The 19,042-nt window shown below is 40.3% G+C and overlaps 1 protein-coding gene across 7 annotated transcripts in view; it reads right to left on the bottom strand.

Annotated features, from left to right (window-relative positions):
• Positions 1 to 19,042, bottom strand: part of KIF16B (kinesin family member 16B) — a 454,357-nt gene that overhangs the window by 295,931 nt on the left and 139,384 nt on the right. For all 7 annotated transcript variants that reach the window (XM_073672199.1, XM_073672197.1, XM_073672201.1 and 4 more), the window contains exons 11-12: positions 18,045 to 18,110; positions 15,986 to 16,045 (exon numbers count right to left, since the gene is read on the bottom strand). In XM_073672199.1, coding sequence (XP_073528300.1) covers positions 15,986 to 16,045; positions 18,045 to 18,110 — 126 coding nt within the window. The remainder of the gene's footprint in view (positions 1 to 15,985; positions 16,046 to 18,044; positions 18,111 to 19,042) is intronic.

Genomic DNA, 19,042 nt, shown 5'->3' with positions numbered 1-19,042 from the left:
GACAGAAGGGCGTGTGACCGTAAGTATTCGTTTTGAATACATTCAGTCACGTGCTGACTAGAACATGTCCTGCCTGGCTTAATACAAGAGTATTGAGTAAGACGGGACACGTCTAGTCTGATTGTGTCCGGCAATATGCAAATTGCATACTTGCAGTCAGATGATTGCCTGGCCCCGGCACTGAACAAGGAGAAAACTGACAGCGAGCACTGAGGATTCACAAGTCTGCATTCACGCAGAGTGAAATACAGTAATACCCCAAGCTTGGACAACCCCTTTAACATATTATGCAAACACGTATAGTGATACATAGAGGCTGCAGAGCCCAAATGGTGCAAAATATTTTGAAATCCAGCTACAAAGTTTATTTTTAGCCAAAAATGTATGCATTACCACTTAAAACACAACATTACTAACTTAAAAATATGTTTACCTATCATAATAGTCCTATACCACCAACAAATGTGCAATTCACCAGCTACATGCTGTCACATAACTATTTTAGAGCTGTGACTTGGCTGTGAACAATCAAATCAAAGTCAGGTCACAAGCAAGTTACAGTTACACAAATCTTTTCTGGTGGGCCACGATCGCAAATGGATATGCAACTTGCAACCAAAAAGTCAACAGGCTGAAATTTTTTTGGTCTGTGTTGTCCCATTATGTCCCGTTCCACAATGTGATCACACCGACTATCGTTAGATGAAATGCTGCAAGTGAACACTACGATCAAAGTCAACGTGTAGCCGTAGTCCAACTTAACAACTGGATACCACCATTCACACTGTCAATGGGGTGTGTTCCTTACAGTCTTCAGGCTCATGCAGATGCAACTACTGGCAACGGCTCTCCCGACCAGAGGCCAGTCCACTCATTGCGGTCCGGCATCAAGAAGAAGTGAGTAGCCAGCCACAGCCCTGACTTCCTCTTGATTACTTATACGTCAGAAGGTGGGGACTGTGATGCCAGCGCTGATTGGGTGCAGGGCTCACATGACCCAACAACCTCACACAAGCCCCGGGAACGAAAGTGCCGTCACCGCTAGAATTGCGCCAACACGGGAGGAGAGTATAGGTGTTTTTTTTTATTTTAACGGGGGCTAACAATCAGACTGTGAAGGGATTGTCCTAGTAGTGGTCAACCCCTTTAAAGGAGGTTTCAACTTACTTGTTTTGCAAAAATTTGTGTAAGATAAAAATAAGCAGCACACATACCAATCTCTGGCCAGTCTCTATTTCCTGCTAAATTGATGATGTCCAACACAAGGGGGTGGATCACCGCTACAGCCAGTGAATGGAGTCATTTTCCATGTCTCAAGAGGAACCAAAACGTTAAGACCAATCACTGATTCTTCTTAATGGAAACGGTCGGCAAGGTAGAACTATTACTTCCTTCATAATTTTATGCCATTTTGAGCTTTTCTTATCAAATTGAACCACCCTTTTAAAAGGCTTACACCTTTAAAACTAATTTTGTAATTGTCCCAAAGATTGCGAATTATGTAAGATGAAAATTTTGTTATTTAATAAAGGCGTTGTCTTACCACCCCTCTAAAAAACAAACAAAAAAAAAAACAAAAGACACTTTATCCACCAAGTTTCTTCCTTCCATCTAATTTTTTTACATTTTCAATCTACAGCTTCTGTAAAGTAACTTACTGTACATTTCTGCATTATTCTATTATATAAAGGTGCAGCTTTTTTGATCATCATTTCTCCAATAACAAATCTATCAGTGTGTGACGAGCATTATTCAAAATGAGCGTAATAAACATTTGGAGTCTTCTAAAAAATCTCAATTTCTGGCATTCAGTCACCATTTCAGGCAATAACGAATTTCTAATGCAGTAAATGAGTCTTCAGAATAATGAGCCTAATGGTCAGGGAATATCAGCAATAGAAAAACCTCCCTGCTCACTGCAGATGTGGCAATAATACACTAAATTGGTATGAACGCTCCATCTTGTCAACATTCTTCATGATATGAAGGGAGGAAAAAAAAAAAAAAGTTTTTAACTGTCTTTACGCTTCAAGGATCTCTGCATGAAATCTGTTCCTATTGCATTCAAAAGCAATTTGGAAATTGCTTTTCTAAACAGCGATGCTAATAGCTGCTCAATATAATATTCCATTCTGAAAACAGACGGCTCTGCCTTTCTCATTCTGTTCTCATAGCGTCATTACCATTCACTAGGTCAATCTAAGCTTAAAAGATTGCAGCCGGTAGGTAGGAATTCAAACAATGCCCCAGAAACATATCAATAATGGCAAGTGATTTTAGAGAAAGTGGATGCACCCTGTTATGTATTGAGCACTTATCTCCATACCTAGCCGGTCTCCTATCAGATTACTGAAGTGAATAACCAACTTAAAAACTGCAGCAATTGCTGGGCCTATTGGATGCAATAAACGGATATACTACTAGGTCTGTAGCTAAATGTTAATTTTTTTGTAGAGACATAAAAAAACTATTCAAGGAGAAGAATATATATTGCAATTACTTTCTTACAGTATTGCACATAGTAAGCATGAATACATTTTCACCTGGCAGATTTTTTTTTAGTCTGAAAATCCAGACTGTTGGATTTTTACCACTGTTTTGCAATTCAACGTGCTGCGGATCTTTACGTGGCTTAGCAACATTCAATTCCAAGATATGGATTTGATATGGCGTGGACTTCCACTGAAATCAGTGGTGCAGTATGAGAATTAACAGGTCAGACACTCCATCCAACCCAAGGTCTACAGTATTCATCTATACGTTCTGACTCCTTAAAGGGGTTGTCCACTACTAGGACAACCCCTTCTTGAACTAAATGTTTGGCCCCGATAAAATTTAAAAAAAAACTATACTCTCCTCCCGTGCCGGCACCGTTGGCACTCACAGTCCCAGGGCTCTGATGAGGTGGAATGACACGTGGTGTCAAGAGCCCAATCAGCGCTGGCCTCACTGTCCCCGCTCTCGTACAAATTGAACATGAAGAGGAAGTCAGATCAGCAGCAGCCCTGGCTTCCTCTTTATGTTCAATCTGTTCGTAGGCGGGGACAGTGATGCCGATGCTGATTGGGCGCTTGGCACCATGTGTCATTCCACCGCACCCAAGCTCCGGGACAGCGAATACAGACACCGCTGAAATGGCGCCAGCACGTGAGGTGAGAATAGGCTTTTTTTTTTTATTATTATTTCATCAGGGCCAAACATTTAGTTCCAGAAGGGGTTGTCCTAGTAGTTTACAACCCCTTTAAAAGGTGCAGTCTGAGGCCTACCCCCTACATGAAAATGTATAAAAGTGTGCCTAAGAAGGTGGTAATACACCGAGGCAAGTTTAAATAAGCAGACGCATGGCCAAGCATGACTATGTATGTGTACCTGTAAATATGCATACCACAAAAACACAACAGCTGAACAGCGCCAACAGGATAGGGGCAATAATGTCAGGATGCAATCAATGCCACTCGACGACGTTCAACAGCATTAAACTACTTCCAGCTCGCAAACTACTTACTTTCCATCTATAAATATGAATATGAATGTGTAAAAACGTGCCTGTGTGTAAATATAGATATGTCCATACATGTGTAAAAGTGTGCATGTATATATACACCATACATATAAAAGTGTGACTGTGTTTAGAAGATTTGCCACTGTGTGTATGTAAAAATATATCACTCTATACCACAGAAAGGATATGCAACTCTTTACTAATTAAATATTATTTTTGATCGATTTTTTTATTTTATTTGTGCTACAGTGAGAGTGGATCCATTTTTCCTATGACAGAAGAAAAAAGGGGTGTAAAATTTTACACTATTATTTCTGTCACCAATTTCTCAGAATACTTTAATAAAGTAGATGTGCAAGGTGACTTACTATGATAGTTTAGTGCTACGCTCATGGTTGTCAGGAAAGCACTTGCTACTTGATGATTTTGCAAGTATCTTTGAACTGACTTTGGTTCTGTTACAGTATCTATGTAGTAAGCTTGGTTCTGGTACTATGTCTACGTAGGGGACTAGGTTCTATTACAGAATCTATGTAGTAAGCTTTCTTCTGTTAATGGATATGTAATACACTAGGTACTGTTATGGAATCTATGTAGAAAGCTTGGTTCTGGTACCATATCTATGTAGCAAGCTTTTTTCTGATACCGTATCAACGTTGCATAGTATGGTTGAAAAAAAGACATGTCTAAAAGTTCAGCCTACAGCTGAGAAAAGATAAAGAAAAAAAGTCTATTGGTAGAATCATGATGTATTAACCAATCTGCCCTAAAAGAGCACATTTTTGCTTCCTGATCATGAGTGTCAATCAACGGAATCATTCAGAACAGTAATTTTACACATTTAAATTTGTGGTGGTTTATGCTATAGAAAAAAATAAGGCTCTAAGACTTTTTATAAACCATTTAAGATTCTCTGTATAAACAGCTCCTCAAGTAGACTATTCTACAGATTTATGGTAAAGAAGCCTATTTAGATTGAACCTTTTTTTTTCATCTCCTGATAGAGATGTCACCAGCATGGAATTTACATTAGAGCTTATTTTAGATGGGCCATTTATTTACGGTACTTGTATAATGTAATCATGTGCCCACCAACATAGCTTTCCAACATAATTCTTTTAATCTTTCCTCATAAGAAAGATCCTCCGTGCGATGTAGTAGGCCTTGTTCTGCTCCGGCATTTATGTAGTAAGTTTGTTTCAGTTACAGTATATGTATTAAGCATGATTCTAGGACCGTACCTCTTCAGTAAGCTGGGTTCTGCTGCTGTATCTATGAATCAAGCTTGGCTGTTACTCTAATGTAGTAAGCTAGGTTCTGCTAACAATGCATTTCGTAAGCTTGGCTCAGTCATTGTATTTATAGAGTATACTTGGTTTTGTTACTGTATTTATGCAACAAACTTTGTTCGGTCTGTGCCAATTTATTAAGTATCATTTGAAACTATAAACACATTTCTATATAGAGTTTTTTTATGCATAGAACCCCCTCTATGATTTATTATTTCTAGTTGACAATACTAGATTTCGATTTGGGATACAGTGGTTCCACATCTTAGACAACTACTTCTAATATAAGGCTATTGATGGCACTGAATCAAGCTGCACCACTTACAGCTAATACCACTAAATAATTCAAATATTACGTAGAATAAAACTACATAGAAATCCCACCATAGGTAAATGAATAGTAACACGTGTAAAAAAAAAAAAAAAACATCGGGTACTTCGTTAACATTTATGGTATTTCATTTATTATATATGTTATTTAAAATGTTAATACCCACAATATGTTTTTTTTTATATGCGGCACTATTCATTTACCTACTGTATGGTTTCTATGTATTTTTATTCTAGGTTAGATTTGTCTGCAATGGATATAGTGTGTATGTGCACCTACATATTACACTTCTACTAATAGGTGTAATGGTCCAGATTTTTGGTGCTAAATAGTGATGAGTGGATGAGCGCAAGTGCTCGATACTCGAGTTTGTCTAGGGTGCTCAAGTTTGCACCGAATGTCACAGATGCTCGAGCGACATGTTCGAGTCGTGGCCGCATGCTTCGCGGCTGGAGAACCACAAAACATGCAGGGATTGCCTGACCAACACCGGCAATCCCCTCATGTTTTATGGCCATCTAACAGTGAAAGATGCGGGCGCGGGGACTCGAACATTTCGCTTAAGTACCTGTGATGCTCGGTGCATACCCGAGCACCCTAGATAAACTCGAGTAACAAGCACTTGCGCTCATCACTATTGCCAAATAACAATTCAGTAATAATTCCTGGTCCTGTTAAATGACGGAGCTGCTACTAACAGTTTTATCATGCATATTGGATTATACATACTTGTATGATCCAGAAGCCACCACCAGACATCTGTTACAATGGGTACGGAAAGTATTAAGACCCCTTTAAATTTTTCACTCTGTCATTGAAGCCATTTGGTAAATTCTAAAAAGTTCATTTTTTTTTCTCATTAACCCCTTAAGCCCCGAGGGTGGTTTGCACGTTAATGACCAGGCCAATTTTTACAATTCTGACCACTGTCACTTTATGAGGTAATTACTCTGGAACGCTTCAACGGATCCCCCTGATTCTAAGATTGTTTTTTCGTGACATATTGTACTTCATGATTGTGGAAAAATTTCTTCGATATCACTTGCGTTTATTTGTGAAAAAAACGGAAATTTGGCGAAAATTTTGAAAATTTTGCAATTTTCAAAATTTGAATTTTTAAGCCCTGAAATCAGAGAGATATGTCACACAAAAGAGTTAATAAATAACATTTCCCACATGTCTACTTTACATCAGCACAATTTTGGAACCAAAATTTTTTTTGTTAGGGAGCTATAAGGGTTAAAAGTTGACCAGCGATTTCTCATTTTTCCAACAAAATTTACAAAACCATTTTTTTAGGGACCAGATCACATTTGAAGTCACTTTGAGAGGTCTTTATGACAGAAAATACCCAAAAGTGACACCATTCTAAAAACTGCACCCCTCAAGGTGCTCAAAACCACATTCAAGAACTTTATTAACCCTTCAGGTGCTTCACAGGAATTTTTTGAATGTGGAAGAAAAAAAATGAACATTTAACTTTTTTCACAAAAATGTCACTTTAGACCCAATTTTTTTTTATTTTCACAGAGGTAACAAGAAAAAATGGACCCCAAAATTTGTTGTGCAATTTCCCCTAGGCACACAGATACCCAATATTTGGGGAAAAAACACTGTTTGGGCGCACGGCAGGGCTCGGAAGGGAAGGAGCGCCATTTGACTTTTTGATTGTAAAATTTGCTTGAATAATTAGCGGACGCCATGTTGTGTTTGGAGAGCCCCTGTGTGGCCAAACTTTGGAGCTCCCCCACAAGTGACCCCATTTTGGAAACTAGACCCCCCAAGGCACCTTTCTAGATGCATAGTGAGCACTTGGAACCCCCAGGTGCTTCACAAATTGATTCGTAAAAATGAAAAAGTGAAAAAAAAAACACTTTTTCATTTTTACGAATCAATTTGTGAAGCACCTGGGGATTCCAAGTGCTCACTATGCATCTAGATAGGTGCCTTGGGGGGTCTAGTTTCCAAAATGGGGTCACTTGTGGGGGAGCTCCAAAGATTGGGCACAGAGGGGCTCTCCAAACGCAACGTGGTGTCCGCTAACAATTTGAGCCGACAATTTGTTAGCGGATATCATGTTGCATTTGGAGAGTCCCTGTGTGCCCAAACATTGGAGCTCCCCCACAAGTGACCCCATTTTGGAAACTAGAACCCCCAAGGCACCTATCTAGATTCATAGTGAGCACTTGGAACCCCAGGTGCTTCACAAATTGATTCATAAAAGTGAAAAAGTGTTTTTTTTTTCACTTTTTCATTTTTACAAATCAATTTGTGAAGCACCTGGGGGTTCCAAGTGCTCACTATGCATCTAGATAGGTGCCTTGGGGGGTCTAGTTTCCAAAATGGGGTCACTTGTGGGGGAGCTCCAAAGTTTGGGCACACAGGGGCTCTCCAAACGCAACATGGTGTCCGCTAACAATTTGAGCCGACAATTTGTTAGCGGATATCATGTTGCATTTGGAGAGTCCCTGTGTGCCCAAACATTGGAGCTCCCCCACAAGTGACCCCATTTTGGAAACTAGACCTCCCAAGGCACCTATCTAGATTCATAGTGAGCACTTGGAATCCCCAGGTGCTTCACAAATTGATTCATAAAAATGAAAAAGTGTTTTTCTTTTCACTTTTTCATTTTTACGAATCAATTTGTGAAGCACCTGGGGGTTCCAAGTGCTCACTACGCATCTAGATAGGTGCCTTGGGGGGGTCTAGTTTCCAAAATGGGGTCACTTGTGGGGGAGCTCCAATGTTTGGGCACACAGGGGCTCTCCAAACGCAACATGGCGTCCGCTAACAATTTGAGCCGATTTTCCATTCAATTCGTTAGCGGACACCATGTCGCGTTTGGAGAGCCCGTGATATGCCTAAACAGTGGAGCTCCCCCACAAGTGTCCCCATTTTGGAAACTATACCCCTCAAGGATTTTATTAAGGTGTATAGTGAACATTTTGAACCCAGAGGTACGGCACAGAATTTGTTTACATTAGGTCATCATATTGAATAAGTTGTCATTATTCTTGAGCGCAAGTGCTCGCTACTCGAGTTTGCATCGGTACTCAGGTATGCACCATGTACAGAGTGTGCTCGAGTCCCTGCTCCGCATGTTTCACGGTTATTAGACACCCAAAAAAAACATGCGGGGATCGCTCGTGCATGGCAGGCAATCCCCGTAAAGTTTTTTTGGCCGCGAAGCATATGGGGCAGAGACTCGAGCATGTCACTCAAATACCCACGATACTCAATGCATACCAGAGCACCCGATGCAAACTCAAGTAGCGAGCACTTGGGCTCAACACTAGTCGCCATATCGTCATCTTTTTTTCTTACTTTTGAAAAAAATCCCAACCCCAGCCCTAGCCCCAGCACAACCCTAGCCCCAGCACAACCCTAGCCCCAAACCCAGCCCTAACCCTAGCCCAATCCTAACCCAAGAGTTTATTTTTGACGCCGTTCCTTGTGTGGTATAAGTGATTAGACGACTTTATTCTTCAGGTCGGTGTGATTACAGCAATGCCAGAATCATATGGGGTTTTTATGACTGACAGCTGTCACACACTAAAAGACGCATTTTTTGTAAAATTTAGTTTTTGCATCGCCATATTTTGAGAGCTATAATTTTTCCAGATTTTGGCAGACAGTCATGTGACGGCTCGTTTTTTGCGGGATGACTTGACGTTGTTATTGGTGCCATTTTCAGGCACGTGACATTTTTTGATCGCTTTCTATTCCGATTTTTGGGAGGCAGAATAAACAAAAACCAACAATTCAGGAATTGTTTTTTTTTTTTTTTTTTTTATTCTGTTCCGCGTGTGGTAAAATTGATGAGGTAGCTTTATTCTTCGGGTCAGTAAGTTTACAGCGGTACCACATTTGTATCATTTTTCTATGTTTTGGCGCTTATACACAATAAAAGCTATTTTATAGAAAAAAATATTTTTAGCATCGCTTTATTCTGAGAGCTATAACTTTTATTTTTCGGCTGATGGAGCTGTATGGTGGCTTGTTTTTTGCGGGACGAGATGACGTTTTCAGCGGTACCATTTTTATTTATATGCGTCTTTTTGATCGCGTGTTATTCCACTTTTTGTTTGGCGGTATGGTGATAAAGCATTGTTTTTTGCTTCGTTTTTTTTTTTTTTTTTTTTTTTTTTTACCGTGTTCACTGAAGGGGTTAACTAGTGGGACAATTTTATAGGTCAGGTTGTTCCGGACGCGGCGATACCAAATATGTGTACTTTTATTGTTTTTTTTGTTGTTTTTTTATAATAATATTTATTGATGGGTACATTATATTTTTATTTTTGGTGGATTATTTTTTTTATATATTTTTGCAATTTTTTTTTTTTTTTTCCACTTTCAGACAGTTTATACACTTTATTACTTTGTCCCACTCTGGGACTTTCACTTTTTTTTCTCTGATCGCCTGCATGGCATAGGAATGGAGCACCATCCCTATGTCATGCAGGCTGTCAGCGGTGCACAGTGTGAAGATTGTTTGGAGATGCACTGCGCATGTCCAAACAATCTTCCTGCTGTCTGGTGACCCGGATGTTGTCATGACGACATCGGGTCGTCATGGCAACACCCGGGAAGCCTTTGCAGACTGCGCTGGAAGAGGAGGTGAGTATCGGCGATCACCTCCCCTTGCCCCCGCAATGCCGCGATCGACTTCGATCGCAGCATCACAGGGGTTAATGTGCTGGGAGCGGTGCAGGACTGCTCCCTGCACATAGTACCGGGTGTCAGCTGTGACAATCAGCTGACACCCGGCGGCGATCACGCCCGCACAGCCTGTGTGCGCGTGCGATCGCGATGACGTACTAATACGGGTCTGGCTCTTAAGTCCCAGGGCACAGACGCGTATTAGTACGTCAGATGTTGTTAAGGGGTTAAAGTACACTCTGCACCCCCCATCTTGACTGAAAAACCCCAGAAATGTTGAAATTTTTGCAAATTTATTAAAAAAGAAAAACTGAAATATTACATGGTCATAAGTATTCAGACCCTCTGCTCAGTATTGACTAGTAGCACCCTTTTGAGCTAGTAGAGCCATGAGTCGTCTTGGGAATGATGCAACAAGTTTTTCACACCTGGATTTGGGGATCCTCAGCCATTCTTCCTTGCCGATCCTCTCCAGTTCCGTCAGGTTGGATGGTGAATGTTGGTGGACAGCCATTTTCAGGTCTTTCCAGAGATGCTCAATTGGGTTTAGGTCAGGGCTCTGGCTGGGCCAGTCAAGAATGGTCACAGAGTTGTTCTGAAGCCACTCCTTTGTTATTTTAGCTGTGTGCTTAGGGTCATTGTCTTGTTGGAAGGTGAACCTTAGGCCAATTCTGAGGACCAGAGCACTCTGGAAGAGGTTTTCATCCAGGATATCTCTGTACTTGGCTGCATTCATGTTTCCTTCAATTGCAACCAGTCGTCCTGTCACTGCAGCTGAAAAACACCCCCATAGCATGATGCTGCCACCACCATGTTTCACTGTTGGAATTGTATTGGGCAGGTAATGAGCAGTGCCTGGTTTTCTCCATACATACCGCTTAGAATTATCACCAAAAAGTTCTATCTTTGTCTCATCAGACCAGAGAATCTTATTTCTCATAGTCTGGGAGTCCTTCATGTGTTTTGGCAAACTATGCGGCCTTTCATGTGTCTTGCACTGAGGAGAGTCTTCCGTCGGGCCACTCTGCCATAAAGGCCCAACTGGTGGAGGGCTGCAGTGATAGTTGACTTTGTGGAACTTTCTCCCATCTACCTATTGCATCTCTGGAGCTCAGCCACAGTGATTTTGGGGTTCTTCTTTACCTCTCTCACCAAGGCTCTTCTCCCACGATTGCTCAGTTTGGCTGGAGTGCCAGGTCTAGGAAGACTTCTGGTGGTCCCAAACTTCTTCCATTTAAGGATTATGGAGGCCACTGTGCTCTTCGGTACCTTGAGTAAGGCAGAAATTCTTTTGCAACCTTGGTCAGATCTGTGCCTTGACACAATTCTGCCTCTGAGCTCCTTGGCAGTTCCTTTGAGCTCATGATTCTCATTTGGTCAGACATGCACTGTGAGCTGTGAGGTCTTATATAGACAGTTGTGTGCCTTTCCAAATCAAGTCCTATCAGTTTAATTAAACACAGCTGGACTCCAATGAAGGAGTAGAACCATCTCAAGGAGAATCAGAAGAAAATGGACAGCATGTGACTTAAATATGAGTGTCTGAGCAAAGGGTCTGAATACTTATGACCATGTGATATTTCAGCTTTTCTTTTTTAGTAAATTTGCAAAAATTTCTACATTTCTGTTTTTTTTCAGTCAAGATGAGGTGCAGAGTGTACTAAAATGAGAAAAAAAGAAGAACTTTTTAGAATTTACCAAATGGCTGCAATGAAACAAAGTGTGAAAAATTTAAAGGGGTTTGAATACTTTTCATACCCACTGTACCCGTCAACTGATTTTGACAAGTATTTATATGGTGGGCATAAAACCAGTAGCCAGTAAAAGGTGGGGGTGAACAGGTTAAAACGGTTGTCTGGTGAAAGGAAGTTGTCTCCATGTTGATAACTGGGGTCTAACCGCTGAAACCAGCACAGATTGGTAGAACGGGGAACTTTCATCCCTGTTCGAATAGAGCAGCAGTGCCCATGTGCAAATTGAGCGCCATTCATTCCCTATGGGGCGGCCTAGCACCGCGCTAAACTTATTCCGGCAGCTCCATAGAGAATAAATGCAGGGGGGGTTGTCTGACCTGCAACGCCATTTTGTAACTCGGATGTTAGTTCTTTATACTATTGATCGGTGCAGGTCAGAGAAGTGGGACACAACAATTGGTAAGTTATCACCTATCCTTCAGATGGGCCACTACTCATGGGCTAATGCTGTATACTGGACCTTCTGGCTGAAGGTACAAACCTGTGGATGTCCAATCAAAATTGCCAAAATTATTGATTGCATGAATAATGAGAGACAAGCCAAATTTCTCTAAAAATTAGCGCTGGTGCTTTATGCTTCTAAAATGTATCAGTGCATTCAGGCATAATAATGAGCCCCTTACACAAGCCTAATAAATACCTGTCAACTGAAAATGTTCATTAACCTGTATTATAGCCCCTTGTTTCCAAGTACAAATACAAAAGGGAAGCCCCCCTCTGATGGAGAACATTAGCCCTGAAATAATGAGCAATCCAGAAAACACAGAGGCAAAGCAAAAAATATTGTAGACACATATAAATTATGACCAAAACTTTTAGAGAAAAGCTATGAAAACTTTACGAGTAAAAGCTTAAAAAGAATCTTGAATGATCAAAAAAAAAAAAAAAAAAAAAAGAGAAGAGTCAGACATTATAAAAATTATATAAATATAATTTTTTTGTATGTTCAGGTAAGCAAGTTTAAAGCCAAACTCCCACTAAGAACATAGAAATGATAGAACTATGGCGAAAAACTGTCATGTGGAGAACTGTGAATTCATAGCTCACGGCCCTCACTCGTTTCCTGAAGCTTCATAGAACAAGATCTCAGATAGGTCTGCAACATCGATCTAAGAGGATTCTGCGCCTATGAAGGGAACTGCAATGACACCACATGGGCAATGCAGGAACCTGTAACTTGTATGGGCTAATTATTCATACATCACCATTGCCAGTGGATAATAGAAAGGTAGAAGGCAATGTAAAAGGGAATAGCAAAGAATGGGGATTACTAGATCTAAAGACAACCATGGTGTTGAGAGTAGAAGTAAAATGTGTCGAATCATATGTAACCTAAGACAATTGTACATGTAAATCTACGAGTTCGGTAAAGTGACGACCCATAAAGAATAATAATATACATTTGCGAATGAGAACTTAATTTTGCCCATCATAGTAGTTATAACATTGGGTCAAACATTCATAATCACAGACGTTGTGTCATAGGTTAAGCAATGGAGTGGACAGATAACACACAACAGCCCTGCCGAATGCATCCTGAGGGGGCACATTTTCTAGGAATAAATGATAAAAAAAAAAAAAAAAAAAAAAAAAAAGCATCACCAATGCTCCGTCTCTAGATAAAATCATGTCGCCCTGTGGTGGCGCCTGCCAGTCGGCTCATTCTGGAAGCCATGTGCAGTAAACTCTCATAGCACACCCCGGAGCTCTGCAGCTGATAAGCCCAACACACTAAAATCAGAAATTGACATATCTATTTATATTTAGAAGTGAACTGAATTATATCAGATAAAAAGAATCCTAACAGTAAAACAGCTTGCATATCTATGAGATGCATATATTATGTTTGTTTTTTTTCTTTACACGGTGTGTGCGCGCGTGCATATACACAAATATACACACAAACGCGCATATATACATATATACAGGGTTGTCCAAAAGTAGGTGGACAGAAAGTGTAATAGAATGTTCCTGTGTGGAGATAATCTAATGAATGTTCCCCTGCTGTGTACTGTGTAATGGCTGTGTCTGATCGTACAGTAACATGGTCTGACCATACCACAGCTGCTGGGCAGGGGAGGAAGAAAGACTATACAGACATTACAGCAGGGGATCGCAGCTGATTCTTTATTTGAAGAAAAACATTGTTTAAAAGCCGGCAGAGAAATGTTTTACCTCACAAAAACAATCAGCTGTGATCTCCTGCTGTAATATCTGTATACTTTTTGCTCGCCCCCTCCCCCGCCCAGGAGCTGTGGTATGATCAGACCATGTTCCTGTACGGTCAGACACAGCCATTACACAGTACACACCAGGGGCACATATATAAGATTACTGTACTACCGGGCTTCGCCCGGGTTAATAACTGCTGTTAGCAAAATAGAATGTGTTAACAAAAATGTATTCTCCACACAAAAAACACAAAACAAATAGATGGAAATTTCATTGTCCCTTGAGGAAGCAGCTCTTGTTCTCTTGTCTGCAAGCCTCGCTTCCCTCTCCTCAGAAAGTTCATTGGCCCTTGAGGAAGCAGCTCTTGTTCTCTTGTCTGCAAGCCTTGCTTCCCTCTCCTCAGAAAGTTCATTGGCCCTTGAGGAAGCAGCTCTTGTTCTCTTGTCTGCAAGCCTCGCTTCCCTCTCCTCAGAAAGTTCATTGGCTCTTGAGGAAGCAGCTGCTGTTCTCATGTGTGTCAGCCTTGTTTCTCGGTCTTCACATTTTTCATTGGCCCGTAATGCAGCTTTTCTTTTCGCATCAGCTGACATTCGTGCCATGAAATTCCTTTTCTTATGAGGCATCATTGTGGTAAAAATAGTCTGTAACTGGCAGTTTCTATATCCTCTCACATAGAAGTAATGTGACTGACATCAGCCTTTCCACCAACACACCCTAACTGACATCTTATTACCTTACACAAGCTTTGTTATACTGAGATTGTCCTTTGTTACCTATATTAACCAATCACAGCTCAGATTAATTAACTGTAGCAAAATAGAAGCTGAGCTGTGATTGGTTGCTATTGGCAGCCTGATAAATCTTTGTGAGATGAGTTTCGTGTGTGCTGAGGGTGGTATATGTGTTCAAGCACCTGGTAGTGTGTGGTGCATTTTGTGTGTGTGTTCATATCCCCGTGTGTGGTGAGTATGAGTATCCCATGTCGGGGCCCCACCTTAGCAACTGTACGGTATATACTCTTTGGCGCCATCGCTCTCATTCTTTAATTCTCCCTTGCTCACATGTGGCAGCTGTTAATTTGCCTCCAACACTTTTCCTTTCACTTTTTCCCCATTATGTAGATAGGGGCAAAATGGTTTAGTGAATTGGAACGCGCGGGGTTAAAATTTCGCCTCACAACATAGCCTATGATGCTCTCGGGGTCCAGACGTGTGACTGTGCAAAATTTTGTGTCTGTAGCTGCGACGGTGCAGATGCCAATCCCAGACATACACACATACATACATACATACATACATACATACACACACATTCAGCTTTATATATTAGATCTCAGCACAGAAACATTATATTACACTTTCTGTCCACCTACTTTTGGACCACCCTGTATATACACACACACACGCACATATATACACACATACATACACATATATTTATATATACACACATACATATATGACAATAAGTGGGTAAAAAAAATTATATATAATATATATTCATAGATATGCAAGCTGTTTTACAGTTGGGATTATCTTTATCTGATATGGCAGTTCACTCTGTACATATATTGCTAAACTATCAGAACATTACCAGTGTTTTAACGCTGATTTAGTATGCCAAGATTACCTGCTGCCACTAACTACATTCACATGAGGCATTTGTAGATCTTAAGCCTTTGTCACTCCAGCTCTATTCCCCCTTGGCTGTCTCTTCCTGCTTGATTAGCGGCTCCTTTGCCTGAAGTCACATAGTTTAGAAGCTGTCGATCAAGCAGTAGACGGCAGCACTGGGCGGGGAAAAGAGCCGAAGCGACAGATTCTACATTAGATCTTCAGCCTAATTTGCATATGAATTCTAACACTGATTTCTCAGTAACGGAGGAACAGACTGACCATGTAAAGGTGTTGCTGGACTTGTCTTTGAAAGAGCTACATGCACATGTAGTTTGGAGATAAAATTCTTCCTGACAAATTCCCTTTAAATGGAATCACCATGAATCAGAGACTGGCACCTTCATTACAAACATGTATGTCTCTCCGAGAAGGGAAAACTCAATGGAAACACACTTCTGAGACAAGTCACTTAGTCACCAGCCCCATTTTCGATTATGCATTTTTCATTTCACAGTAAAAAAAAAAAAAGATGTATTTAATAAGGGAGCCAGTCTTGGAATCATGCTGTTTGGGCAGCATAAAACATGAGACAGGTTCCCTTAAATACCCAACACTGCACTGTGGGGGGTACAGGTAATCTGCGCTCTAGTTGCTAGACTTACTCTTAATATGTTCTGGGTTTCATTCCACTTGTTAGTCCATTCCTTTGTCAGTTCTTCAACCTGAAAAAGACGACGAGTAGGGATTCAGTTTAAAACAAATACTAAACGTTACAGAGCTGTTGCTGAAAATATGTTAATACCAAAAGCAAATTTAAGGGTTAAACCCGCAATGGTCATTGAATGGTGAAAGTGGCACAGCACTTTTCTAGCCTTACTAGCATTCCACTCTGACAATAACATAACACTAATCTGCTACTATTTCAAGTGATGGCATTCTTTATCTAGAAAAAGAAAAGCCAGTTGAAGTGTCGGAAAACCCCACATCAAAACGGTCAGGACTACTAAAATGTATGATGCCAGATCCATAGGACACCTTCAGAGGTTTTGCAGAGGACATGGACCAAGCTTGAATTTATTTGTTCTAGTGTTAAAATGATGATTGTGTTGAGATAGTCCTCACTTCTAATGAAGGACGCACAGATCACTGCAGAAGATGTTAACCAACGTCACCCAAACAAGCCTCCCATTATCTACAGTGGAGATGCCAAATTCTTAGGAAAGGTTTCTGGAGCCAATAAACCAAAAGCTGGACTGCTGAACACCACTGAGGATGTAGCACCAGTAACCGCTGTGCAAGTCTCAGTCACCAAGAGACCACAAAGTTGCACTCGTCATCTGACTGTTAAATGTGGGATTAGCCGTACCTCAGTTCAAAGAGTTTAGTCTACCGATAAATGGCACCCAACCTTTAATAGATGCCATTGAGAGGTGAAGAAACTAACAGGATATACAAATACTTTAATCATATGGCTGATTGGGACCAATAAATCTTATGATAGTAGATATACGTATATTTTATTTGTAAATTGGAGTTCTGTTTTATATGACAATCAGACTCAAAAAAAAATTTTTTCATTTCCGATGATTTTCCATACGAGTCTCCCAGCATGCACTTGGGAGTCTCAAACGGAACATCAAGGGACAGCAGTCTGTTAGAAGACCATCGGGAAGCTGGCACTGTGGTCACTCCCCAAAACTGACTTCACCACCCTGAAACAAGACGTCATCAGTGACCATTTAGGAGGCTGGGTTGGTCTCTCTTATACTGAGCATGCATGCGCCAGTTGTCAATTCCCATGCATGCGCAATACATGCTGTCCCTCTCGCCACACATGCTCTTTCAATGCACACTGGCACTGCACTCCCTCACAGGCTCATGAAGATAGGAGCTATAAGATAGGGATAAACTGTGAAGTGCAAGGTTTACTAAAAGAAAGCCATTGTGGCAAGGAGGGAGAACATAGTGAGAATAGAAATTGGCATGCATGCTCAGTAAGGAGAAGTGACGAGCTAGCAAGAGAGCACAGCCCCCTCCGATATGGCGTTCCATTTCAGGGTGGCAAAAGAAGCAGTGGGAAAATGATGGCAGCCATAGCCCGTTTACTAAAGTTCTGTTTGGAAGACTGGAACGAAATCTCATCGGAAGTGGGGAAAAAAAATTCTGAAACCGGAAGATAGCGTTGAGATGGAATGATAGAGAATATTCAAAATTGATGTAAATTAAAAATAAAAGTAGTTAGTTGTTAAAATTAGATTGACAATGACTAGTGGGTTTCGGAGTAGGCAGGTAGTGGTATTCTTCTATGTTACAGATAAGCATGTATCCTGAATAACAGAAAATGTATTATCCACATATTTTAAGAGGAGAGCCAGCATGTGGCCAATATAAATGCAGCCAATAACCTTGCTGATCCATGTAAATAAAAATGTGATTTCATGCTAATACACAACCTTACAATTGGTAGCAGCAGGATACAAGCCGGAGCGCAGAACTGAGAGCTGTGCAGGAGAAGGCGGCCAAAAGTCCAAAATATCCTTTCACTATCTAATTCGAGATAAACTGATGCTGTGAAACATTTACCCCTACTGAAATCAACTTCCAAGTCTGAGAAAGTTTAAGACCCAAGTTTTGCCCCAAGTTTAAAAGGCTACTTGAATAAACGATGAATTAAAGTCTGTAAGAGCAAAAAGCTGAGCCGGAGATAGTAAAAATACTTACACGGGCTTCATTCTGTTGCAGCTTTTCTTCCATGCTTAATGCAGTTGGTGAATCTAAAAGTGCAATCTAAAAAAACAAAAAAAAGTGTAATATAAAATATTAATGTCTAGATACATAAGGACAAAAAATCAAAAGCAGAAAATGAATTAATATCCTTAAATACATTAATTAAATCCTTCCAACACAAAAAAAAACAAACATTTGTCTCATACATTTCCATAGAAGGGAAAAAAAAAAAAAGATATATATATATAATCCAGAATTCAGTCATCATAGCTTAAGGTCTCGTTACATGGGAAAGATGGATAATACATTGGCTGCTATGTCCTTCAGTGGGATTACTGACCGCTTGCTGTTCAGAAGAAAACATCTTTTCCCCCCCGGCCACAACTTATCTTCAATGTGTTCTATTTAGATAAAATCCTCAATTTGTATATTTGTTAGAAAATCTTCCTGATACATCTTTGGATTTCCATAGTGGTTATCAGAGAGTCCTCAGCCAAGAACCTATTTGATCAAACTTGTTTTTCTTTTACTTACTGCAAGTCTATTAGCCTGAGTGCAAGGAGTCCGCATCAGAAATCTCTTGGTTAGCGGTGGGCTAGTGAGTGCAAAAAATGCAGAAATTATCGTGACGGCCAGTAAAATATATATTTTTTTTTATATATTTCCGACGTTCTTTCGTATAATTTTTTCAGCCTCTTTGTGGTGTCTTTCACTGGTGTTTTCCAGTCATTATTTTAAAACTCCATTCAACATTGAAGAAACTCTGTCAAAATGCTCAAAAAAATGCCTGGGAATCGTCTGGGCGTCTTTTCAGTCTATTAAATATAGAGCTTCTTCAGAGGGTAAAAAGCCTGAAGAATGATGTGCTCAATTCTATGGAAACTTTGAAACCTCAAGTGTTTAAAGTACGCTAAAAAAAAAACTGAGTATAGGAACAGCAATTCGTTTTTACATAGAAAAGCATATGTTCATTCCTTTAAACGTTTAGTTAG

Source organism: Phyllobates terribilis, unplaced genomic scaffold (assembly GCF_046119375.1).
Source record: "Phyllobates terribilis strain yellow unplaced genomic scaffold, ASM4611937v1 Scaffold_3__8_contigs__length_932513732, whole genome shotgun sequence".
Classification (NCBI taxonomy): domain Eukaryota; kingdom Metazoa; phylum Chordata; class Amphibia; order Anura; family Dendrobatidae; genus Phyllobates; species Phyllobates terribilis.
Note: the sequence above shows the minus strand (reverse complement) of the source record. Positions and strands in the feature narration are given on the sequence as shown.